Source organism: Trematosphaeria pertusa (genome assembly GCF_010094035.1).
Source record: "Trematosphaeria pertusa strain CBS 122368 unplaced genomic scaffold BU26scaffold_9, whole genome shotgun sequence".
NCBI lineage: Eukaryota > Fungi > Ascomycota > Dothideomycetes > Pleosporales > Trematosphaeriaceae > Trematosphaeria > Trematosphaeria pertusa.
The window spans coordinates 1,560,151-1,579,992 of NW_022987220.1; the positions used below are offsets into that span (position 1 = coordinate 1,560,151).

At 55.1% G+C, this 19,842-nt stretch overlaps 5 protein-coding genes across 5 annotated transcripts; 2 read left to right on the forward strand and 3 right to left on the reverse strand.

Moving 5' to 3' along the window:
- Nucleotides 1-354: 354 nt before the first annotated feature.
- BU26DRAFT_532153 (uncharacterized protein) lies at nucleotides 355-4,797 on the reverse strand (the record flags this gene model as incomplete). Its single annotated transcript, XM_033831080.1, has 6 exons — nucleotides 355-1,329; nucleotides 1,372-2,176; nucleotides 2,913-2,983; nucleotides 3,041-4,073; nucleotides 4,124-4,578; nucleotides 4,780-4,797. The coding sequence occupies 6 exons, from the start codon at nucleotides 4,795-4,797 to the stop codon at nucleotides 355-357; spliced, it is 3,357 nt and encodes a 1,118-aa protein (XP_033682621.1).
- A 1,079-nt stretch (nucleotides 4,798-5,876) lies between these two features.
- Nucleotides 5,877-7,622, forward strand: BU26DRAFT_430194 (polyamine oxidase-like protein; the record flags this gene model as incomplete). Its single annotated transcript, XM_033823862.1, has 4 exons — nucleotides 5,877-5,992; nucleotides 6,044-6,074; nucleotides 6,127-6,264; nucleotides 6,318-7,622. 4 exons carry the CDS (start codon nucleotides 5,877-5,879, stop codon nucleotides 7,620-7,622), a joined length of 1,590 nt encoding a protein of 529 aa, XP_033682622.1.
- A 2,162-nt stretch (nucleotides 7,623-9,784) lies between these two features.
- BU26DRAFT_430261 (Aldo/keto reductase) lies at nucleotides 9,785-10,711 on the reverse strand (the record flags this gene model as incomplete). The annotated part of the gene is made up of 2 exons (XM_033823868.1): nucleotides 9,785-9,937; nucleotides 9,998-10,711. The coding sequence occupies 2 exons, from the start codon at nucleotides 10,709-10,711 to the stop codon at nucleotides 9,785-9,787; spliced, it is 867 nt and encodes a 288-aa protein (XP_033682623.1).
- A 4,439-nt stretch (nucleotides 10,712-15,150) lies between these two features.
- BU26DRAFT_350909 (uncharacterized protein) lies at nucleotides 15,151-16,855 on the reverse strand. Its single transcript, XM_033822459.1, has 3 exons — nucleotides 16,426-16,855; nucleotides 15,490-16,371; nucleotides 15,151-15,442 (listed from the first exon to the last, which is right to left on the reverse strand). Exons 1-3 carry the CDS (start codon nucleotides 16,675-16,677, stop codon nucleotides 15,257-15,259), a joined length of 1,320 nt encoding a protein of 439 aa, XP_033682624.1. The 5' UTR covers nucleotides 16,678-16,855; the 3' UTR covers nucleotides 15,151-15,256.
- Nucleotides 16,856-17,745: 890 nt separating this feature from the next.
- On the forward strand, nucleotides 17,746-18,186 carry BU26DRAFT_506827 (uncharacterized protein; the record flags this gene model as incomplete). The annotated part of the gene is made up of 1 exon (XM_033826953.1): nucleotides 17,746-18,186. One exon carries the CDS (start codon nucleotides 17,746-17,748, stop codon nucleotides 18,184-18,186), a length of 441 nt encoding a protein of 146 aa, XP_033682625.1.
- Between the last annotated feature and the right edge of the window lie 1,656 nt (nucleotides 18,187-19,842).

Genomic DNA, 19,842 nt, shown 5'->3' on the forward strand with positions numbered 1-19,842 from the left:
TGGATGCGGGAACAAATTCAAATACAGACCTTCGGGAAGCGACGACTGTCTCTGCCGAGATTTTGATGAAACTAATGAGCGCACGAGGCCTACTTTGGTGTTCACTCCTTGGCTCTGCAAGATCCGGACTTGCATAGCCAAGGAGTGCGCAACTTACTCATCCATGAAAGGCATGCGTGCTTGTAGTTCGCCAGGGGGAGGGCCATAGAACTAGATTATCACTTACTTAAGTCACCCTATGACTCAGAGCCACTCCACATTACCGACCCTGAAGTTCCTCGAGGACCCCTCATGCCCTTGCAAATTCCCATTACTCCAAACGGCACCCGCACATTGCCACGCCTTATTGACCAATCACCACTGAGGACGCGGCTTTGTAGTTGTGAGCCATCCATTGATATCATGGGTGAACCGACATGGGACCTCCTTGCACTCCTGCATCACCTGCCTCATGGAGCACCTCCAGCGCGAGCATTTGTCGCCCCTCAGTGCGCAGTTTTCGCACTGAGAGTTGGAATCGCAGTCGATGTTCCTGATGAAGCACTCCATGCAGGGGAATACAAGCTTTGGTAGCTTCGCATTCGCCTTCGGGTTGATAAGGTGCGCCGCGCCCCTGAGAGCGGCGGCGCCATCCTTGACCTTATGGAGGGATTGCTGCAACAGCTCCAAACGTCGCGTCATGAGCTTGAGCTCATTGCGCTGCTTATCGGTTAGAGAAGACTTTTCGCGAAGCTTGGCCTGGAGGTCTTCAAGCTCCTTTCGCAAAGGGATGCTCTTCTGTAGGTCATCAAGCCTATCCCTAAGCTTGTTGACTGTATCTTGCTCGTTGAAGAGTTTCTCCTTGTAGTCCTGGATGATCTTCTGTTGCTTTGCAAGGGCCTCAGCGTTGTTTCGGGCTCGAGTAGCGTGATCAGCGCCGGCGCTCTGGTTCCTGCTGGCAGCAGCCTTCAGCTCTGCGATCTCTTTGTCCTTGCTCGCTGTGATGTTGGCAATAGAACGTGTCTGAGCCTCCTCGTCGGTAGCTTTGGAAGTGCGAAGATAGCCGAGCTCCGCCGAAACTCTCTCCAGCTGCTTCCGGATTGAGTCCGCGTCTTTTAATTGAGCTTTGAGGGCGTCAATCTCCATCTCCTTTTTGTAGAGCTCCATATCCTTCTGTTTGATCTCACGGCCCATCGCAGCCTTGTGATTCTTGTTAGTCTCAAGCTGATACTGAAGCTTTCCGATCTTGGTACTGACATCCCGATCGCTACTGTTGACTTGATTCTTCTCCCGCTGTAGCTGAGCATTTTGTTTGAGTGCGTTCGAGAGCTCCTTCTGAAGAGTGGCAACCTGCTCCGTGACGGAATTCCAGGCGGCTTGCGTTAGTCGCACAACTGGCTCGTCCTCGACGGGGTCGTTGAATCGAAAGGTGGGCGAAGCGAGCGTAGTAGTGTCAACATCCGCGGTTGATTGAAGCTCGTCAACATCAATGAGCGCTTGCGGCGGAAGCGACGGCTGCGAGACTGGCGATGGGGATTGCACCATCGGAGGAGTATCCTCGAACTCACTTCCGATCACGAAGGAGTTTGTCATCAGATGAGAGTCTTCCATTAGCATCCGGTTGTTCGCCAGCTGCGCGTCGTCGATCTCGGCCAAGTTCGCTGCTTGAGCAGTGTCTTCATTATCGCATGAGTCCAACTCTGCAATCTCCGCACGGAGAGCTTCCAGGCGTTCTATAACCGGATCATTGTGCTCTGAGTTGACGAGGGTAGCGGAGCCGGTGGACTGATAAGGCCCAATTTCCGGTTCTGGAGTGTGATACTGCTGGACTGGCGTCGGTGTGCTGAAGCCACTCTCACGAAGGTAAGACTCGATAGGTGGTGCGCGTTGGAGTACAAACGGTTTCGCCTGCGGTGCGAGGGAACTGCCGTTGGAGCGGTTTCTTGAGGCTGAGACAGACGTTAGTGAGAGATACTTCAAAGATAAAGGTATCATACCGTTTGTAGATGGTGGCACGGACTGAACCGGGGCCCAAGGCTTTCTGGCGCGCATGAGACCAGTCAGATCGGCGAAGCTATCGTGCGGCAACTGGTTTCGCTTGAACTCGCCCATTCTGTCGGCTGCCTTGGTTAATGGAAGTGACGGAATTTGCTCTACCGCCTGGTTGGCCGCAGGAGGGCTGTCGGCGCTGGCGAAGCTGATGAGGTCGTCCTCGGTGTCTATCAGATCAGTAACGGATTGATGGAAGGTGTGGGAGAATTCACAATTGGCCATCTCTCATCAGCGAGGCAAAGCCGGCGATCGGCAGACGAAGGGCGAAAAGCGAGTGGAAAAATACAGGTGAAGTGGTGGACGAGGGGGTCGAGGTGAAGGACGGGAGGAAAACAATGCCAAGACTTGAGCCACGCTATCAAGGAAAGAGCAACGGCAACAGCAGTCGGGCAAATATAGCGGGGGGAAGTGAAGGTGGATAGCTCTTCTCTTGGACAGAACTCTCTGGTGGGGTTCACGATGGCTTCGCGATAACTCTCAACAAGGACTCCTTATTTGGCCCAAAAAAGCATAGCGACTAGGAATAATGGGATGGGCAAGTCATCATCTACCTCAAAGAGAGATTGATAGATGAAGGAGATTACCGTGATAATCGAGGATCAAGGATTGATTGGTGTGCACAATTGCGAAAGAAGACACGTCGTCGTACGAGAGCTTGAGAAACATTGCCATCTTTCTATGAGGCGCCGGTCTATGTTTAGTTATTGAAAGGACAGGACTTGACTTGCGCTAGCCTGATTGTCGTTGAAAGAGGAATTTGGGCAGGCGTTGTTGAAAAGCATTGCAGATGTAGCGGGTGAACGTCTAGCCGGCGAGCGGTGACGTTTCGTATGTGCTGGATCGCGTATTGAAGAAATGCCAGACCGCATTATCTTCCGAACCTCTTGAGCTCCCAAAACCGGATCGGTGGGTAAACTACCGCGGCCCACGCGAAGCCGACGTAGTTGCCCATCTAGAACTCATTAGAATGGCCTCACCACGTGACGAGTAAACACCCGGGTCCACTTACATCAGCGCCATAGTCGCCCACTAGCCTCGCGATCGGCCCAATGTACCATACCTGGGCCATAGACAGAATGGCGCCAATCCATCCTATGATAAACGCAGTCAACGCAGCAATGCCCAAAGGCAGCTTTTTCTGCTCATTCCACACAGCCCAGTTGAAGCCCGTCTTGCGGCGGAACATGAGGTGCTCTTGTAGTATAATGGCCATCCAGATAGACACCCAGTATCCCATGAGTGCGAGGAAGTTGGTGAAGATCTCGGCTAGGTGTTCGCGGCCGGCAAGGGCACAAACGGTATAGATGACGACGCCGACGGTATTCCAGATGACGCGTGGAATCACGGCTGCCCAGCGTCCCAGAATCTGTGCATCGATGCCCGATGAGTAGGTAGGCACGATGAGGTTCGCAACCAGTCCGAGAGCTACAACGACGCCGCAGAAGCTGCCGAAGCTCCCCAGGGGTCTAAAACCCTCAACTATGAGCGCGCCTTGAGAAACGCCGTAAGACGCCTCCCATGCGGCATTGGTGGCCAATCCGCTAGCGAGTCCGATGCCTAGGATGAAAGCGAAGGTAAAGCTTGTCGTGAGGCCGACCAGAGTAACAGTAAAGATTTTCCATCTCGCGGTGTGCTCTGGATAGTACACAAAATAGTCGGCAGCTCCACCGCCGTACGTAATAGCAGCTGCTAGATTCAAGCCAAAGAAAGAGAGTCTATTCCCTGCCAGGGTCGCCCCTTGTCCCTCTGATTGAGACGAAGTGTTGAAGTGTGGGCCGGCTACACCGGCTAGGATGCTGAGAACAATCAATTGCGGAAACCAGGCATATCGCTCGTAGTAGTGGAAAACTTGGTAGCCGAAGGTGGTGATGGCCCACGCGATGACAGCCACTATAACGATACCGACCACGACGGACATGTTATTCGTCGATACCGCTGACAGGATCTGGCCGGCTACCACGCAATCGATCAAGGAGTAGCCAAGGAGTACGATGATGTTGAGGATCACCACAAGCTTCGAGGGCCACCAACCCATGATGTACCTACACAAGCAATTAGTAAGGATCCTGGAGTTTACTCCATAGAGGCATACCGAGAGAAGATCATGGTCCTGTTCCCGCTTCTGGGTCCGAAGGTCGCGATGTAAGCCACAGCGAGGCATCCAACCAGCATGCCGAACACAGCACACAGGCACGAGTCCAGAAATCCTAGATAGAACACCGCCGGGCCTAGCATACCAAGGGTGATGTTGTTGGCGGCTAGGTTGATGGAGAACCACAGGATGGCGGCTTGGGCATATCCCAACGAGCGCAGGTCATGACGCTCGTCCGGCTCCACACGCTGTATTCCACGCGCTTCCAGATTGTACGCCACCAGCTGTCTCTCGAAGCTTTTCCACTTCGACTGCACTCTCCCAGAAACGGTCGAATTATTGCGCTGTGCATCCGCGTCGCTGATCGGTAGGCCTGCGTTCGGGGCGAGGACCATGCGCGAGGTCTTTTCATCGTTCGAGACGGAGGGCTGGCGATCGGACTCCATTCTGGAAACCTGGAATTATTAGTAGCGTCTTTGGCGGGGGAAGCAAAGCATGAGGTCCTTTCGCAGGCTTGAACCTGATCAAGTTCAGACCGTATTTCTCAGATCGCCAGCTAGCCCACCGTGCAACCCGCTCGGCGGCGGCACGATGGAAAAGCTGGCGAACACCGGTCCCATGCAATTGCTTTCGTCAATACCTTGATCGGGTGATACTCTGCTACTCAGCTGCATGTTGTTAGATGATGTCGTACTTGATGATGCGCTCTGAGTGCTCGACGATGCTATTCAGCTAAAAGAGCCCTTGAGGTGACTCAATTGATATGTAGTAGGACAACAAAAGGCCAAGGAGTTCGAATTTGGGGACACGGCCTTTATCAGCGATTCGCAGGGTGATGACTGATGGATGGCGTGAAAATTCGCCAATAGGCGATGGGTTGGCCCCGCGGTTGGCGCCATGGCGAAAATTTTTGACTCTGGCCTTTCCCCCATCTCCGGAGCTTCTGCCACCGTTTGAATCGCCAGGACGGAAGAATGGGAAGAATGAGAAGAGTGAGGACGCGCCTTGCGGCTGACGCGTTGGCATCCGAATCGAATCTTGAGCGCCGAGAGGGGTCAGAGCTCGTGGTAGCGCCTGATCACGTGCCATCTGCGTCAGCTTATCCAAGCGTTTGCAGCTCCTCCTGTCCTAGAAGAATACATCAGCTTTATGGAAACTGATTTATTTTAGCGTGCAAACGGAATTCAACCACGGTCGAATAGCCAGCGTTGAAGCATCAGTGCAGACCTCTCGACTCTTGTCCACTCTCGGTGGGAACCCGGCGAAGCTTCAAATCACAACCAGCATCAACCACTCGACTTTCTAGCTTCCAATCATTCTGCAACAATGTCTTTCCAAGTAGGCTTTCGTCCTGCCTTTTCGTTCGTTTTACAAATTCGTACTTCTTGTCCACAGATGCCAGCCTCATGGTCTCCGTGCATCCCGGGCCACGACATATCCAGCAAGTCCACGCGACACGGTTCCTCTTATCATCCCACATCCGCACCGCATGGGTTGCTCAGCGTCGTACCTGCCCGTCGGATCTGCCTCCACATGCAGGTTTGTAGCTACGAGCTCCTCGATTTCGCCTAGCGCTAGGGATCTCTTTCCCCTGCTTATCGCGATGGCCGCCGGGCAGGGGAACGATCCTGGATGGATGGGTCCCGTACCTGCGGGGGAGACGTGACTACCCGCAGTGTTTATATTGCTGCATGAGCTTCGAGCAACTCTCTTTGAACCTCAAAGATTCGTGCGGGCCAATTGAGCCGTTGAGATGTTGGGTTTGAGGGTCGCCGTGGTCACGGGGCTTTTGCCCTTGCGCATCTTCGCTGCGCCGGCTTATCAGTCTAGGGATTACAGCACGTGCCGGAAGACGAAGGTAGCAATATTGTAAGTGACTTCACTGTGAGAGACGGCATTCTAACGCGGTGATTTATGCAGGGGTGCAGGAGTTGCTGGAGTTACCGCTGCTGTAGGTGATAGTCGTCCCTTAAGCGTCCTCGCACGCTAATCATTTACTACAGCAAGCCCTGTCCAACCAGTCCGTGACCGACTTCCTCATAATTGAGTACAATGGAGATATCGGGGGGCGAATGGTCTCTACAACCTTCGGCGAAGACCCAGATGGTAATCCATACACGGTCGAGCTTGGAGCCAATTGGGTAAGGCTCCTTCGGCCGCGCTGCAACCCATCAACTCTTACATGCTTTGCTAGGTCCAGGGCCTAGGCACTGAAAGCGGGCCGGAGAATCCTATCTGGACCTTCGCAAAGCAGTACGAAATTGAGAATACGTATTCCGACTACGACTCCATCCTAACGTACAACGAAACCGGATACGTCAACTACACCGACCTGCTCGACGAGTTCGACGAGTACTGGGGCGACTTTGAGCAAGCAGCTGGCTACATCCTCACCGAGAACCTCCAGGACCGCAGCATGCGCGCCGGCCTCTACCAATCCGGCTGGAAACCCCAAAAAGACATGGCGCGGCAAGCAGTCGAATGGTGGATGTGGGACTGGGAAACGTCCTACAGCCCCGAAGAGTCGTCTTTCGTCTTCGGCATAACAGGCTACAATCTCACCTTCTACCAGTACTCAGAAGAAAACAACTTCGTCACCGACCAGCGTGGCTTCAACACCTGGCTCAAGAGCGTCGCATCCACGTTCCTCAAGCCCAACGACACGCGCCTACTACTCAACACCATCATCGCTGACATCGCGTACTCTAGCGACGGCGTCAAAGTCACCATGGAAGACGGCAGCTGCATCGAAGCCGACTACGCACTCTGCACCTTCTCGCTCGGCGTCCTGCAGAACGACGCTGTTACTTTCTCCCCCGCGCTCCCGGACTGGAAAGACACTGCACTCGCTACCTTCCAAATGGGCACCTACACGAAGATCTTCCTGCAGTTCAACGAAACGTTCTGGGATCCGGATACGCAGTTCTTCCTCTACGCACACCCCACAACGCGCGGCTACTATCCCGTCTGGCAGTCGCTGTCAACCGAGGGTTTCATGCCCGGCTCTAACATCATCTTCGCCACCGTCGTGGGCGAGCAATCCTACCGCATCGAAGCGCAAGACGACGACGTCACAAAAGCAGAGCTCATGCAAGTCCTGCAGCAGATGTTCCCTGACGTCTCCATTCCCGAGCCCCTCGCGATCATGTATCCGCGCTGGAGCCTTGTACCCTGGGTGTACGGCAGCTACTCCAACTGGCCCGTCGGCACGACGCTGGAAAACCATCAGAATCTCCGAGCGAATGTAGAGAGGTTGTATTTCGCCGGCGAGCATACGTCGGCGGAGTACTTCGGCTTCCTCCACGGCGCATGGTTTGAGGGACGCGAGGCTGGAGAACGGATCGCGGGGATGATTACTCGGGATTGTTTGAATATCGAGAGTGGATGTGGGAATTACACCAGCTACGAGGCTCTGCATGGCACGACGGAGTACTGGGAGTATAACGCTTTCAACGGCATGGCAGTGAGCCCTTTTTTTGTGGCGGAGTTGGAAGAGTAGTGTGGAGTACCTAATATATTTGATTGAGTTTTCTCATGGACGTTCATGACGTGGAGTCATGGAACTTGCCGACAGATGCGATGAGCCACCGACCGATGTAATGCTAAGAATGATGATCGTGATAAAGAAAAAGGAAAAAAGGTCTAGCTAACGACATGCTATCTGGATATCGAATGTGAAGAGGCCTTTCTATCTCCTCGCTGGATGGAGAACCAGTTCCTAGTCTTTTCCTCAAAGCAGGCGCTCCTCTGGATGTCTCCCTGCTATTATATCTCTTCCTTTTAAGTAATAATGCTGCCGTTGTCCCTTTCGTGATTGCTATCTGCATCTCGTCAGTATTCCGTCCCGCTTCGCCGTCCAGGGAGTGTGGGTAGGATCTAACCTATTCCGCCAGGAAGGTCCTGCTTATTGCATCGCCACTATATCCCGCAATTGCAGGTAGAGAGTGCGGACCAGACGCCCACCCAAGCTAGCCGTCCACGTGCTGTGCCCAAACCTGAGCATTCCGCCCACCGTCCAGAAAGATGGAAACCATGCTCGCGCTTCGCCGCGGCGAGTCATGCATAAAGGCAGGCCAGCCTTCGGTCGGTGGTACGCGAAAGCGGGGAAGTGCGGCAGTGGTATCACTGTACGACGGCTGGCGCCTGATACCCCTTTCGATATCTTCAACACCTGCCAGCAATGAGACTCGCCATGGTAATACACCGACATGATTCTTTCAAGGTACCTGGGGCACTTCTCCTCCTTCTGGCCTCCAGCCAAGTGAGGATGGCTACGACGAGAGAGGGACCGCCAATGACGATCGTGGTGATGACTTCGATGGAGAGATTGACCATGCTCAGGGCGGTTTCTGGGCGATAAACAGACGTCTCGATGTCTTCTTTGAATCCTGCTGAAGAACCGACGCTTCTATGAGGAAGAAGACAATTGCAGTTTTATACTGTGAGGATGCTTCAAGATTTCACCGTCTGGTATCTGGCTGGGGCAGTGTAAAGCGACCGATTTTCCGCTTCACACCTTGCTAGCACCGCCCCCTTGGATTTGGCAGCTGCTGTGTGAGACCCACAGTTGCCTGCCATCAGACTGGTGGGACGGTGCTTAGTCCCTTACTTCCTGTCCATTCCGTATGACTCGCATGAACCGCGGAACCATCCTTACTGACCCGACACGGTGGCAGAGTGAAAATTGAGCACTCTAGGGTTCGCGCCGAGCCATGTAACATGTTGATCACCAATCAGAGACGCGTTGGGACTTCTGCGCCACCGCAATCCTAGTAGCCTCAACCTCTGCGTTGTATCTTGGAACGGGCCGATGCATTTAGTGGATCCGCGCCGCACCCATCTCTACGCTTGGCAAGAAGACAGGCACCGGGGCACTGCTAGAGGTAGTGGTATAATGAGCTCTCAGGACGCTCTACCTTTGGTAATGGAGCGCGTATTGAAAAGCGCGTCTCCATAAGAGTAGTTTTCCAGTCAAACTAAGGGTTTTGGCTTCCAAAGTTGGAAGTTCCGGTGAGCCTATCACGTGGCTGACCCTTCCCGAAACCGCGCAGTGCCTTCAGAGCAGGAACGAACCGCACACTAATAACTCCAGGCACCTTTGGGGGGTGGTAGCGAGGCTACACGTAAAGGCAGTGTTGGACAAAGGGGGGAGTTACAGGAGCGACGTTGCTCAAACATGGGCGCCACGCCTGTCAATTGGTTAACCACTCTGCTTTGTAGCTTGCGGCAGGAGTCAACCTAGCGATGAGACCTTTGAACGCCAGGAGCGAACAGCTCTGGTCTATGCATACTGCCCCTGTGTTTGTCTCATGCGGGGTCACACCGTCACAGTTCCACCGTCTACACAGGTAGGACAACGGGACGGGAACTACACCGTGGGGTATGTGTCGAGGGGTTTGTTGTCGTCAAATGTCGCACAGGCTGCCTTAATTGGGATAGATTGGCCCGCTTTCCCGATTTCCCCGGCGTGAAACAGAAATGCCGTGCATAACTCCATAATGGTGTCCGGAGCTCCAAGGCAGAGCCTAGCGCTCTTTTCCCGTTGACGGTCCATCCCCGCATTTGCTACGAGACTGGTAAGATACGGGTGCTAATGCGTCTTCGTTCACCCCTTGTAGTAAAAGCACTTCCGAAACAAGGGTTCGCATTCCTATAAACCACTTAATCTGTGCTCGTCGTCGGATCCCAGGCGCAAGGCTCATATACCCCAGTATCCAGACTCTTCATATCCTCCGCCGTCAACTCGAAGTCATACAGGTCCGCATTCTCTTCGATTCTCGACTTCGTCACGGATTTCGGGAGCGGCACGAAGCCCTGATGTACTCGTAAGATTATGATAAGAAGTGAATGGAACGGGGGCGGAGATATACTCACCATCTGCAAGCTCCACCGGAGGAGAATTTGGGACGTGGTCTTGTTGTACTTCTTGGCGAGGGGAACCAGTAAAGGGTCGTCACTCTTGGTCGCCCTCACAAGCGGACTATATGCCTCGAGAATGACCCCCCTCTTCTTACACCAGTCGACGATATCCTTGCGCGCCAGCCATGGATGCAACTCCACCTGATTGACTGACAACACTCCACCCTTCCCCTTACCCTCTTTTTCCTCCGTGCTCTTGATCCAGCTCTCCAGCTCTTCCATATGATGCACTCCATAATTACTCACGCCAATAGAGCGAATCTTTCCAGTCTCTACCCCCTCGACAAGCGCTTTCCATGCTCCCAGTCGCGCTTCCTTACCACCATACGGCGCGTGTAGGAGGTACAGATCGATGTAGTCGAAGCCGGTTTCTTTGAGTGAGTTCGCAATGTGCTGTTTTGCGGACTCATACCCTAGCTGCCTTGGCGGAACCTTGGTAGTGAAGAATAGTTCTGAGCGCGGGATGCCAGATTTCCTCATGCCGTCTGCGGACGCGGCCTCGTTGCGATACCCAACCGCACTGTCGACATGGCGGTACCCCGTTTTAAGGGCATGCGCGACGACATCCGACGCGACATCAGCGGGCGTCTGATAGACGCCATAACCTAGGACTGGGATATCGTAACCCGAGGGCATGCGGTATGTCGAGTCGATCGTGAGTTTGGCCATGATGGGGGATGACGTATGGAAAAGCCTGGAGGAAGGTTGCTTGCGTGGGAGTTGTCTCTGTAGGAAGGAAAGACGTGAGAGCGCACTTCGCATTATATCTCTTCGCGGGCGGTGAAAAAGAGAGAAAAGTTGAGACGGAGGCGGCTCTCAACTCTGACGATGATTAGTGAAATGTGGAATGTGGTACAAGGAGTTTAGGAAATGGAGTCACAGAGCGGAGTTAAGAAATCTCCGAGTGTGCTTATCGATACGCTAGCGTTGTCGGGGCGGAGGTCGCATCATCTCCGAGCCCCAATGTTTCCTCTTAACACCTCGCAGATATCTAAATGCGCATCTCTCAAAATGGTCATATTAGCGGCTTTCACCCGCTAGTCAGCTATTTTGCCGATGTTTCCCAAAACGTCGCCTGCGCGCGAATTCCCCCTTAAACAGGTACCCTTTTAGCGAGCCCAGAGTTACACGGAGTCCCCTCAACGAAACGCCAATAACGAGTTCCCAGCCTTGTTATATCGACCTCGCACCGAAGATGCGCCGACGAACCCATCTTTCTCCCCCATGCTCCCTTCCGCATGGGGATCTTCTGCTGACTCGCGCCGTCAGGCCTCCAGCCACGGACTTTATCGAAAAGCAACAGGCTTCTGGAAAGAGCGTGGAAGCAGCGACACGAGGCTCACGCCATATATCTAGATTAGGTGCTGGGGTTTGGGGTCCAGCGCGGGTTCAAGGCACGGATCTTACGTTCTGGGGATAGGGATAATGGCTGGGGTACATCAGTCAGCCACAGACTTGCAGAGGCCTGGAGGACGGCCTATGGATGGGTATGCGAGGGTTACTCACTTCTAGCTCAGGGATCGACCCGTAACACTTGCTTGAAGATACAGGCGATGGGATGGCGAAAGTTACCTGGAATTGGGGAAGGAACTTTCGGGACGAGAGTGCTGCGCTAGAAGTACCGAGAAACCCAAGGCCTGTCGACTTTCGTAAAGAGGTTTTCAGCTCGCGGCGTTCGATAAAGGTACAGTCTGACTGCAGAGCGCATAGAGAAATGTATGGTCCCCTGACGTAGGTAAGTCACACAAACCGTTAAATCTCAAACCTCAAGGTCCACGAATCTGGGGCAGCTCGGTGAGTTACGGTGCAGGATCTGGCTTGCGAAGGAGCGCCCCTCCCGCAACCGTTGAAACGCGACAAAAGTGCCGATTATCGGTGTGTTGTCCTTCGGGGTTTTCGCGGCAGCATGCTACTTTTCAATTTTCGAGCGCGCGCGTCTTCATTCGAGCTGCATTATGGTAGTGCACACGTGAGTACGTCCAAGCGAGCCCTGGAGCTTTGGAGCGTACACTATAACTAATGCGGAGCGAATACGGCAACCTAAGTGCGAGGCTGCAAGGTCGGCTGCTGCGCCACGCTAAACACCTTACGGTTAAAGCGCGATCATGTGCCGTTTATTTTGGGTGCGCCCGCAGTTGATCTACGCGGACGTTTGAAACATGTGGGTAAGAAGATCGTTCATGCGTACTTAACTCATGGTTTGGGGCTGGGGACGTCATTCATGCGTGGATCTTTCGCGTAGAGAATTCGGTATGCAAGAGATGCTATTCTTGCGGAGTAGCGTAGACGCTTCCCACCTCGATATGACGTGTACTAGCTCTTAACGGTTGAGGAAAGCAGTCCGAAGGTGTTAACTGCATTCCCTCATTCTGGTACTGTAATGCTTCATTCGTTGAAGTGCCCTGACTTTAGGCATCCAATACCAACCTCAAGTCGGCGTCCGGATGGGTACAAGTATGCCACTTCGACTGTAGGGGTTGCCATATGCTCGCAAAGCTTTCGCGAAGTCCGGGAGAAATGCGAAGAACCCAGGAAAGAATCGTGACCTAACGTGTCGGCCCGCCGAAGACGCAAGTTAATGATGACGATTACGGACAAGACGGGCTGCTGCCACCTGTTTCCGTCGTCTCGAGTCGCTGAACACGTTATCCAGAGTCGCTTCAGATGAGACGTTCATATCCAATGTCTCGCTATACTTACTTCCGGCTGGCCCAATCAATTCGTACCTCTCTCCCCTTCGGAAGGAGGTGTGTAAGGGTATATGGAAAGAAGTTGTAAATTCCCGGACAGCGTGACTAGAGGTTCGCAACGAACGGAAGAGGCGTTTGTGGCGTCACTTGATAGTGGCGACCCTCGTTGCGCAGAGTCTCAAAAGGCCGTCGGGTCTGACAGTGTCAGTCCACCCCTATTGCACGACATCGTCCCTACAGAACCAGTGGTCCTCCGTCCACTCTCCCTACTGAAGATAAGGAGAATGAGTTAGGTTCGCCGAGAAGTCCGACGCCGTGCTTAGAAAAGGAGGAATAGGCACTATGCGGAAAGATATGGACTATTGGATCGCGAGCCATGAGGCGGTCTATCTCCCGACGGAAGGAGCGCCACGTTCTGCAGCAGCTGCAGAGAAAAGTTCCTGTTGGTTGGCCATTGACTCAACGTAGCCTCGATGCGGGTCTATTCACCGGGTAAATCCTAATTCACCAAAGGGGTTTTAAAAGGGTTTGTCGAGATGAGCGGCAGACGGGAAATGATAGGAGCAATAGCTCGAGTGGCGCGGTGAGGCCGGGATCTTGAACTCGGTGAATTGGGGACAAGTGAAGATGTCGGCATGCAGCGCGGTTCATCGCTGTGGCTCAGGCTGCGGGCTGCGAAGTCGTTGAACGCCGCTCGGAAATTGGCGGTGGCGTCTAGGTATTCCCCTTCTCTTTCGTGGTGAGCAGATGATCTCCCTTGACAGACCGATGAAGGTACGATTGCGGCGTAAGTAAATCGATGATCAATCGCCGCCAGATCTGTGTGGCACGGCAGCTAGGGCAGTCTCCCGCCTCTTCCCTCGCGGGCGTGAAAATCAACGGCCCACTCCCCTACCTCCGACTCGAGCCGGCTGTAAAAGGGAATCTAGCCTGCACGTCACTCCTGGGCGTCGTACGTATGAGGTAACTTGGACGAATGAGGGGCGAAGGTGAGCGGCGCACCAACACTGAGGATGACTGACTGTGCCGCCTGGGCCAATAAGCCGCAGCTAACGCGGCCCGAAGAGGCGGCGCCCTACACTGCGATGAGCACCGAATGGGGAGATGCAGCCCTCTAGCTTCAAATCTTCGAGCCGCGTTGAAACCTGTCCAGTGAAGGGGAAACGGGTGCCTCCGTGGGCTGTGAGCTGGCATAGCTAAGCGCCGGTCCATTCAGGCAGTGTGCTTTGCACGGGCGGCGCGAGGGCGGGAGAATGAATGGAATAGGTGATGTCGTATGACGGTGCTGTTCTCAGGTTCTCGAGGGAGTGGGAAGTACGGAGTGTAGACGTGAGGTTGGCCGGTGCGCGGATCCTTCCTTCCCAAACAAGCGTTCGAAGGAAGGCGTCAGCAGCCATAATCCACGTGGCACCGCCGCCTTTACAGGTTCTGCCCGCCTGTAAGAAAAAGGCCCTACAGGATTCAAGCGTGCGCATGCCAGTCGCTATGTCGCCTCGAACTGTGTTACACAGGCGGTCATTCTGACGGTGATGGGCGTCCGACTCAACTCAATGGCCCCGCTCAAACGGTGAATACATCTGACCACTGTCTCAGAACGTGGCACATTTCTTATCTTGGTCGAGGTTTCGAGTGTGCGCGCGACGGCAAAGGCACTAGGGCGATAGGAAGCGTGCTGCAGCCTGACCCTCCCACGACTCCGCTCTCGGATGGCTAGCCGGCTAGGGGCAATGAGCGGCCTAATGCCGCAGAGGCCGACCGCATGACTGCGCTCTTGGTTGAGGGAAGTTGCCGGCAATGGCCAGCGACGGTAGAAGAAGGGTCCGCTCCACCGCTTCAGTGACGTGTCCCGAAATGGCATGCCACCCTGCGATGAGCTTCGTGATGTCGTCCCGCACTCCTTAATTGAAACAGAGTTTGCTGTAGTGTGCGAAACGCGGGAAAAGCTGCTGTGCCACCGCATTGTTTGAGCCATAACGGCAAAGCTGGGCTGATTAGCACAGAATGTCCTGCTATACATGCAGCGGAATTAGCTCAGTGAGAAGCGGCGACCATTGGATAATATCCAGCCGCTCACCGTTGCCCCACAATGCAATAAAAAAACAAGGCAGAGATGTCCAGCACTGAATGGGAAGGCCAGAAAGGGTGCCCAAGCCAGACAGAAGACAAATGTCGTGAAAAGTGATAATATTGACATTGCCTCAGCCTTGCCGCGCCTCCTTCATGGCAGCGGAGCTGGGGCATGTTCGATTTTTGCGCTTCCCTATGTGGGAGCAGCCGGTCCGCTGAAAATAAGAAGCAGTCGCACCGGGTAGCCCAAAGAGGGGCAAATGATATACAAGAATCTGTAGTAAAATGAAAAGAAGATATACTCTTGGGTATGGAGCAAAGGTATCGATCCGCTGCCGCCATTGCTGTCGTCCATGTTACCCTGCGCCGTAACTCCAATGCCTGGGGAGAGCCACCGCCCTCGACCGAAGTTCCAAAGAAACCCAAAAAAGAAACGAGCCGTCATATGGGTGACAGCTCATTGTATGTGCACGAAAGGCATGAAATGAGGCGCTTCTACAGGGCTCATCGTGTAGGGTGCATAGGTTGGTCCGGGAACGTGGTGGTCGTACGTAGTGTATGGAGTTGGGCCCGGGTCAATCTCAGCCCATTTTCGCGCACACTGACGAGCGGTCCATTTCTCGGCTGCGCCAAACTCTAGCATCTGTACGGGTTAGCATAGGCCCTGGGTGTGCCGAGTATACTGCATACCTTTTGGCTGATGATGTCGAACTTGCTCTGGACCCAGTACTCGTGCGCCATTCGGAGTGCTTTGACGTCGGCCTCCGTCCACACGCGCATGCGTTCTCTGAGTCGCTTGAGACGCATTTGCAATGCCGGAATCTGATACGTCTTCCCGAGGTCTGACTGGAAGCGGGCTGCGATGTCTTTCCACGGCATGCTCTCCTCGTCCTTTAGTTTGATAAGCAACCGGTCTTCCTCGCCCAACTCTATGGTCATGTTGGTGTTGGAATCCGAACGCTTCCTCCTCTTAGCGTGCTCTGAAGGATCCTCGTCATCGTCCCTGGAGCGCTTTGGCGCGCTCGTCCTAGGCCCCGAGGGATGGGGAGCGATGGGCGCGTACATGCGCCGTGGCTGTGGCGCGATCATGTCGCCATGGAGGTCCATGGCCGGCTCACTGAAGCGGGGACTGCGGTCTCGGAGCGGAGGATAAGTTGGGCTTGAGTAGTAGTGTTCGTGCATGCCAGGAGTAGAAATTCCTAGGGGATTCATCGTCCACGGATACTCAACGGGCCCGGCAGTTTGCTGGTTCGGCACAAAAGTGCTGGGACTGCTCCGGGGCCGGTTTGGGGTGTTGGAGTCGGACTGCAGATGGGATCCTGGTGCTTCTGTGGCAGGCTTGGGCTCTGCGTATGGCTCCTCGGAATGGCGGACAAACTCGGGCTGTGGGACCTCGGAAGTTTTTGAATATTGTGAAACTGGAGAGAAAGTACCTGCCACGTTCTCAACGTTGGCGGGCGCCGTGCCTGGCACGTCTGTGGCATGTGAGAATGGAGGGTGTGGTGAGAAGGGCCCAGAAGCTGTATGTGGGGTCACATAGGAATGGTCGTAGCTGAATGGGCCGTAGGCAGCCTGGGCAGCCACAGAGTCAGCGTCGCATGCGGAGGAACCGGTTATCTGACATACCTCGTTCTGAGGGTCTGGGGCCGGAATGGAGGGGCCAAACCAGCCAGACGCGGGTGCGCCACTTTGGTCCTGAGCAGGCAGCGGGCTGTCGTGAAGGCGGGGGATGTACGAGTGCATCGATTCAGGAGTCATTGGAGTGGGCGAGGAGCAGGGAGCGGCCGGGTAGTGGTGAGAGTTGTAGGTTGGCCACGGCGAGGTGGCAGCCAGATGCAGATGGGGTGGGGGCACAGCACCCTCAAGTACGGCCGGCATGAGGACTGCTAGAGAGTGCCGGTGGTTGTGCGAACTAAAAGGGAGTGCGGGCACAAAGGAGCCAACAATAGCCGGGCACAGGATATTGGCCGTGGTCGTAAAAGGATGCTTTGAGCTTAAAAGGTGATGACGGAAAGGAGCGCCGCAGACATATTTATCAAGGCAAGGCGATGCTCGCAGGCTCACGCACCAGCACCGGCGCAGGTGGAGCTGGGCACCTTTCGAGACAGGCTCTAGTGCGACAACTCTATCGAAGCCCCCGGTTCGCGGATTTCGAAGGATGAGGACGCACTGGCAGGCCGGGCCATGCAGCTTAGCGCCAGCAGCTCACCCATGACCCCCAGCGGACCCAGGACATGCTGGTCGCGCTTGAGCCGCGTGCTGGCCAGCCAGTCCTGGGGGGACGACGGTTGCGCCCGGCCCAATGGCGGGCTGTACACCTGCCAGGAACGGACTGCTGGGACGCAGGCTGGGCGCAGGGAGATGCAGGGCCGGGAGAGCGTGGAGGAGCAGAACAGCCTCGCGGCCAGGCCGTCGCAGAGGCGCGGGGCGTGGTGATCGCCAACGGGCGCGGGAGCCACTCGAGCCGTGTCATGATGGCCCCGAGGAGGCGTCGTTATTGGCGGTCGCGCTGTTCACGCTGACGTCGCGGGTCGACGGTGCCGCATCGTAGATGAGGTCGACGCGGTGCGGCTCCCTCGCAGCGAGCCATGGGAGACTCTCGCGCTGCAGCATGATTGTGACGAACGTGTCTGTGTGTCTGTGCCGGGAGCGCGAGGTTGCTAGCATGTCTGTGAGCCGCCGTAAGGGCATGGATGCGCTTCCTTCGCCGCTTCGCGCACGCCAATTTGTGGCAGCTGGCTCGACGAGGCGGCCGTCATGGCGCCGCTAAGGGGCCGCCAGTGCTCCCATTCGGCGCATTAGGGGCGGGGCGCGGGCGCGTAAATGCTGCAAAACGCCTCGAAGCGGCATCGGGGTTGAAACACGGGCTGCATGGGCGCGTAAATGCGACCGATGGGGCAATCGGTGAGGAGATAATAAAGACTAAATGCTGTGCCGCGGGATGAAATGCCAGCTAATTCGCCCAATGCGGTACCCCGCACCGCGCCCTCCTCACATGCCTTCCGTCGTCGCCCGTCCGTCGCCCTTGCCTTCCGGCTGGCCTCCTCCAGCAGTGACTGCCCAGGCAAATCTGCCTCAAGCAGTGCCCGCGCCGACAAATGGCGTCGCCCACCGCCTGGCCGCATGTCCCTCTGTACCGTTATGCCTGCGAGTGGGGCTACGCTAGCGGCATCGCTCAGCCGCGCCAAGCCGCCAGCTCCTGCTCAACCTCCCGAGCGTCGTCGCCCGTCCTCCAGCGGCTTCACCTCTCGCCTCTCGCGCGGCCGCCTGAGCGCAGGGGCTTGTGCGACCACGCTTTGCCCTCTGCTCGTCGCCGTGCCTTGTCAGCTTGTATACTGCCGGACTCCGACCACGTCGCGCCAGGGAGCACCATCTAGCCTATACTGACCCGCACGGCTTTTGGCCCTGCTGCGCCTTTCACTCACGTCTCAGCCGCGTTTTCATCTTCATGGGCACTGCCAGTCCGCTGTATGCCGCAATCTACTCTTCATCTCTCCACCGGGCGTTGTGCAGGGGCCACTCGCGCATCTCTCACGAGTCCTACCGTCAGCCTCTCCCGCCTCGTGAGATAGGTCCGGCGGGAAATGATAGGCCGCTCATCGCCTCAGTCTGCGGCCGGGGCCCGAGGACGGCCCAGGAGTCCTGAGCGCCCACGCATGTCAGCTTCTGGAAGATTGAAGGCGGCAATTACAGTCGTAACGGCCGGGATTGTTATACCTTTCAGATCTTTCAGTCCTCGACAGATACGGCATCTAGCACGGGCCTGCCTTCCTAGGCCCGAGATTTTACGATCTGGGCGGTTAAGCTGAACACCACTCTCTGATTCGACCGGCCGCTATACTCGGGCGAGTATAAACCCTACCGCTACTGGTGGGAGCCTCAGCCACGGACATGGATAGTCGAGAATCGAAGATCCTTCTATATGCACTTCCACGAGTTCGGGTGTTTATGACGATTCTCGCTATCTATTCCACGTGTTTCACCCCAAAAATCCTTGCTGTAAACGCTTCATTCGAGTATCGTATAGCAGCCTCAGCTTCAACAGCGCACTTGAAGCTCGAAAATGTCGCACCGTCAAGCCGTTTCTCCATCTACCACACGGGGAACCACGGAGCTAAGAGCGGCCCGACAGAGTTCCCCAAAACCTACGGGACCGCGTCGGAGTCAGAGCGCACATTTCAATTGTCTTGAAGGATGCGCCAAAAATAATTGACGCGCCATACCGCCGGGAGGACCCTCCTGGCTGGCGGCCTGAGAAATCTGGATTTGCTTGCTATCGCCTCCGCGCTGCGAATCCACACAAAAGAATCCGACCGCAACAAATGCCGCGGTGCGTTCAAGGGTTTTACTCATGGCGAATGCGGAAGGATCTAAGCAGCGGCATCAATTCTCTAAACTTACAGCCTTAGCGCAAGGCAGGGAGAGACCGTCTGAAAAAGCGTGAAGTTGTACAGAACTTCGGCGACCTTGATCTTGAGGCCAGTCAGGGCATGCGGTGAGCTGCGGGATGCGGAAATCTCAAAGATCTCCCTGAAGATCGCGTTGGATGACCTCAACTTGTCTCTGTTGCTCGGGTTAATTTTGACGATCCGGCCTATGGTCTCACTATCACTTTCTGGCTGTGCCTCAATGACGCAATGATCGAGAAGGCATGAAATCAGAGTGATTCCGAGGACCGCTTCTGCCTTTCTTTTTTTATGTTCCCCTATATCTTCGATGCGATAGCTTCTCGGCTACGTGCGATTGCCCATGATAGTTAGACTGCACCCTTTATCAATTGAACGTTTCGAATGGGAGACACCATCAACGTTTACGCTAGCAGTTTTGCTTCTACCACAAATTGGACCACAAGAGCAACAGCTTCTGGCCGCTGTAATGGAGCCATGGAGATTTGCGCAGCATGCTCTGCTATTTCTTGCTCCCTGAAGTAGTCATTCTCAGGGATTTCGGTCCCCTCGAGCGACCGAGAGTATCTGGGTTCGATGTAGATAAGGAGGGCACTAGGTTCGGGAGCATGTGTCCTGGGGAGATATGCGTCACGCG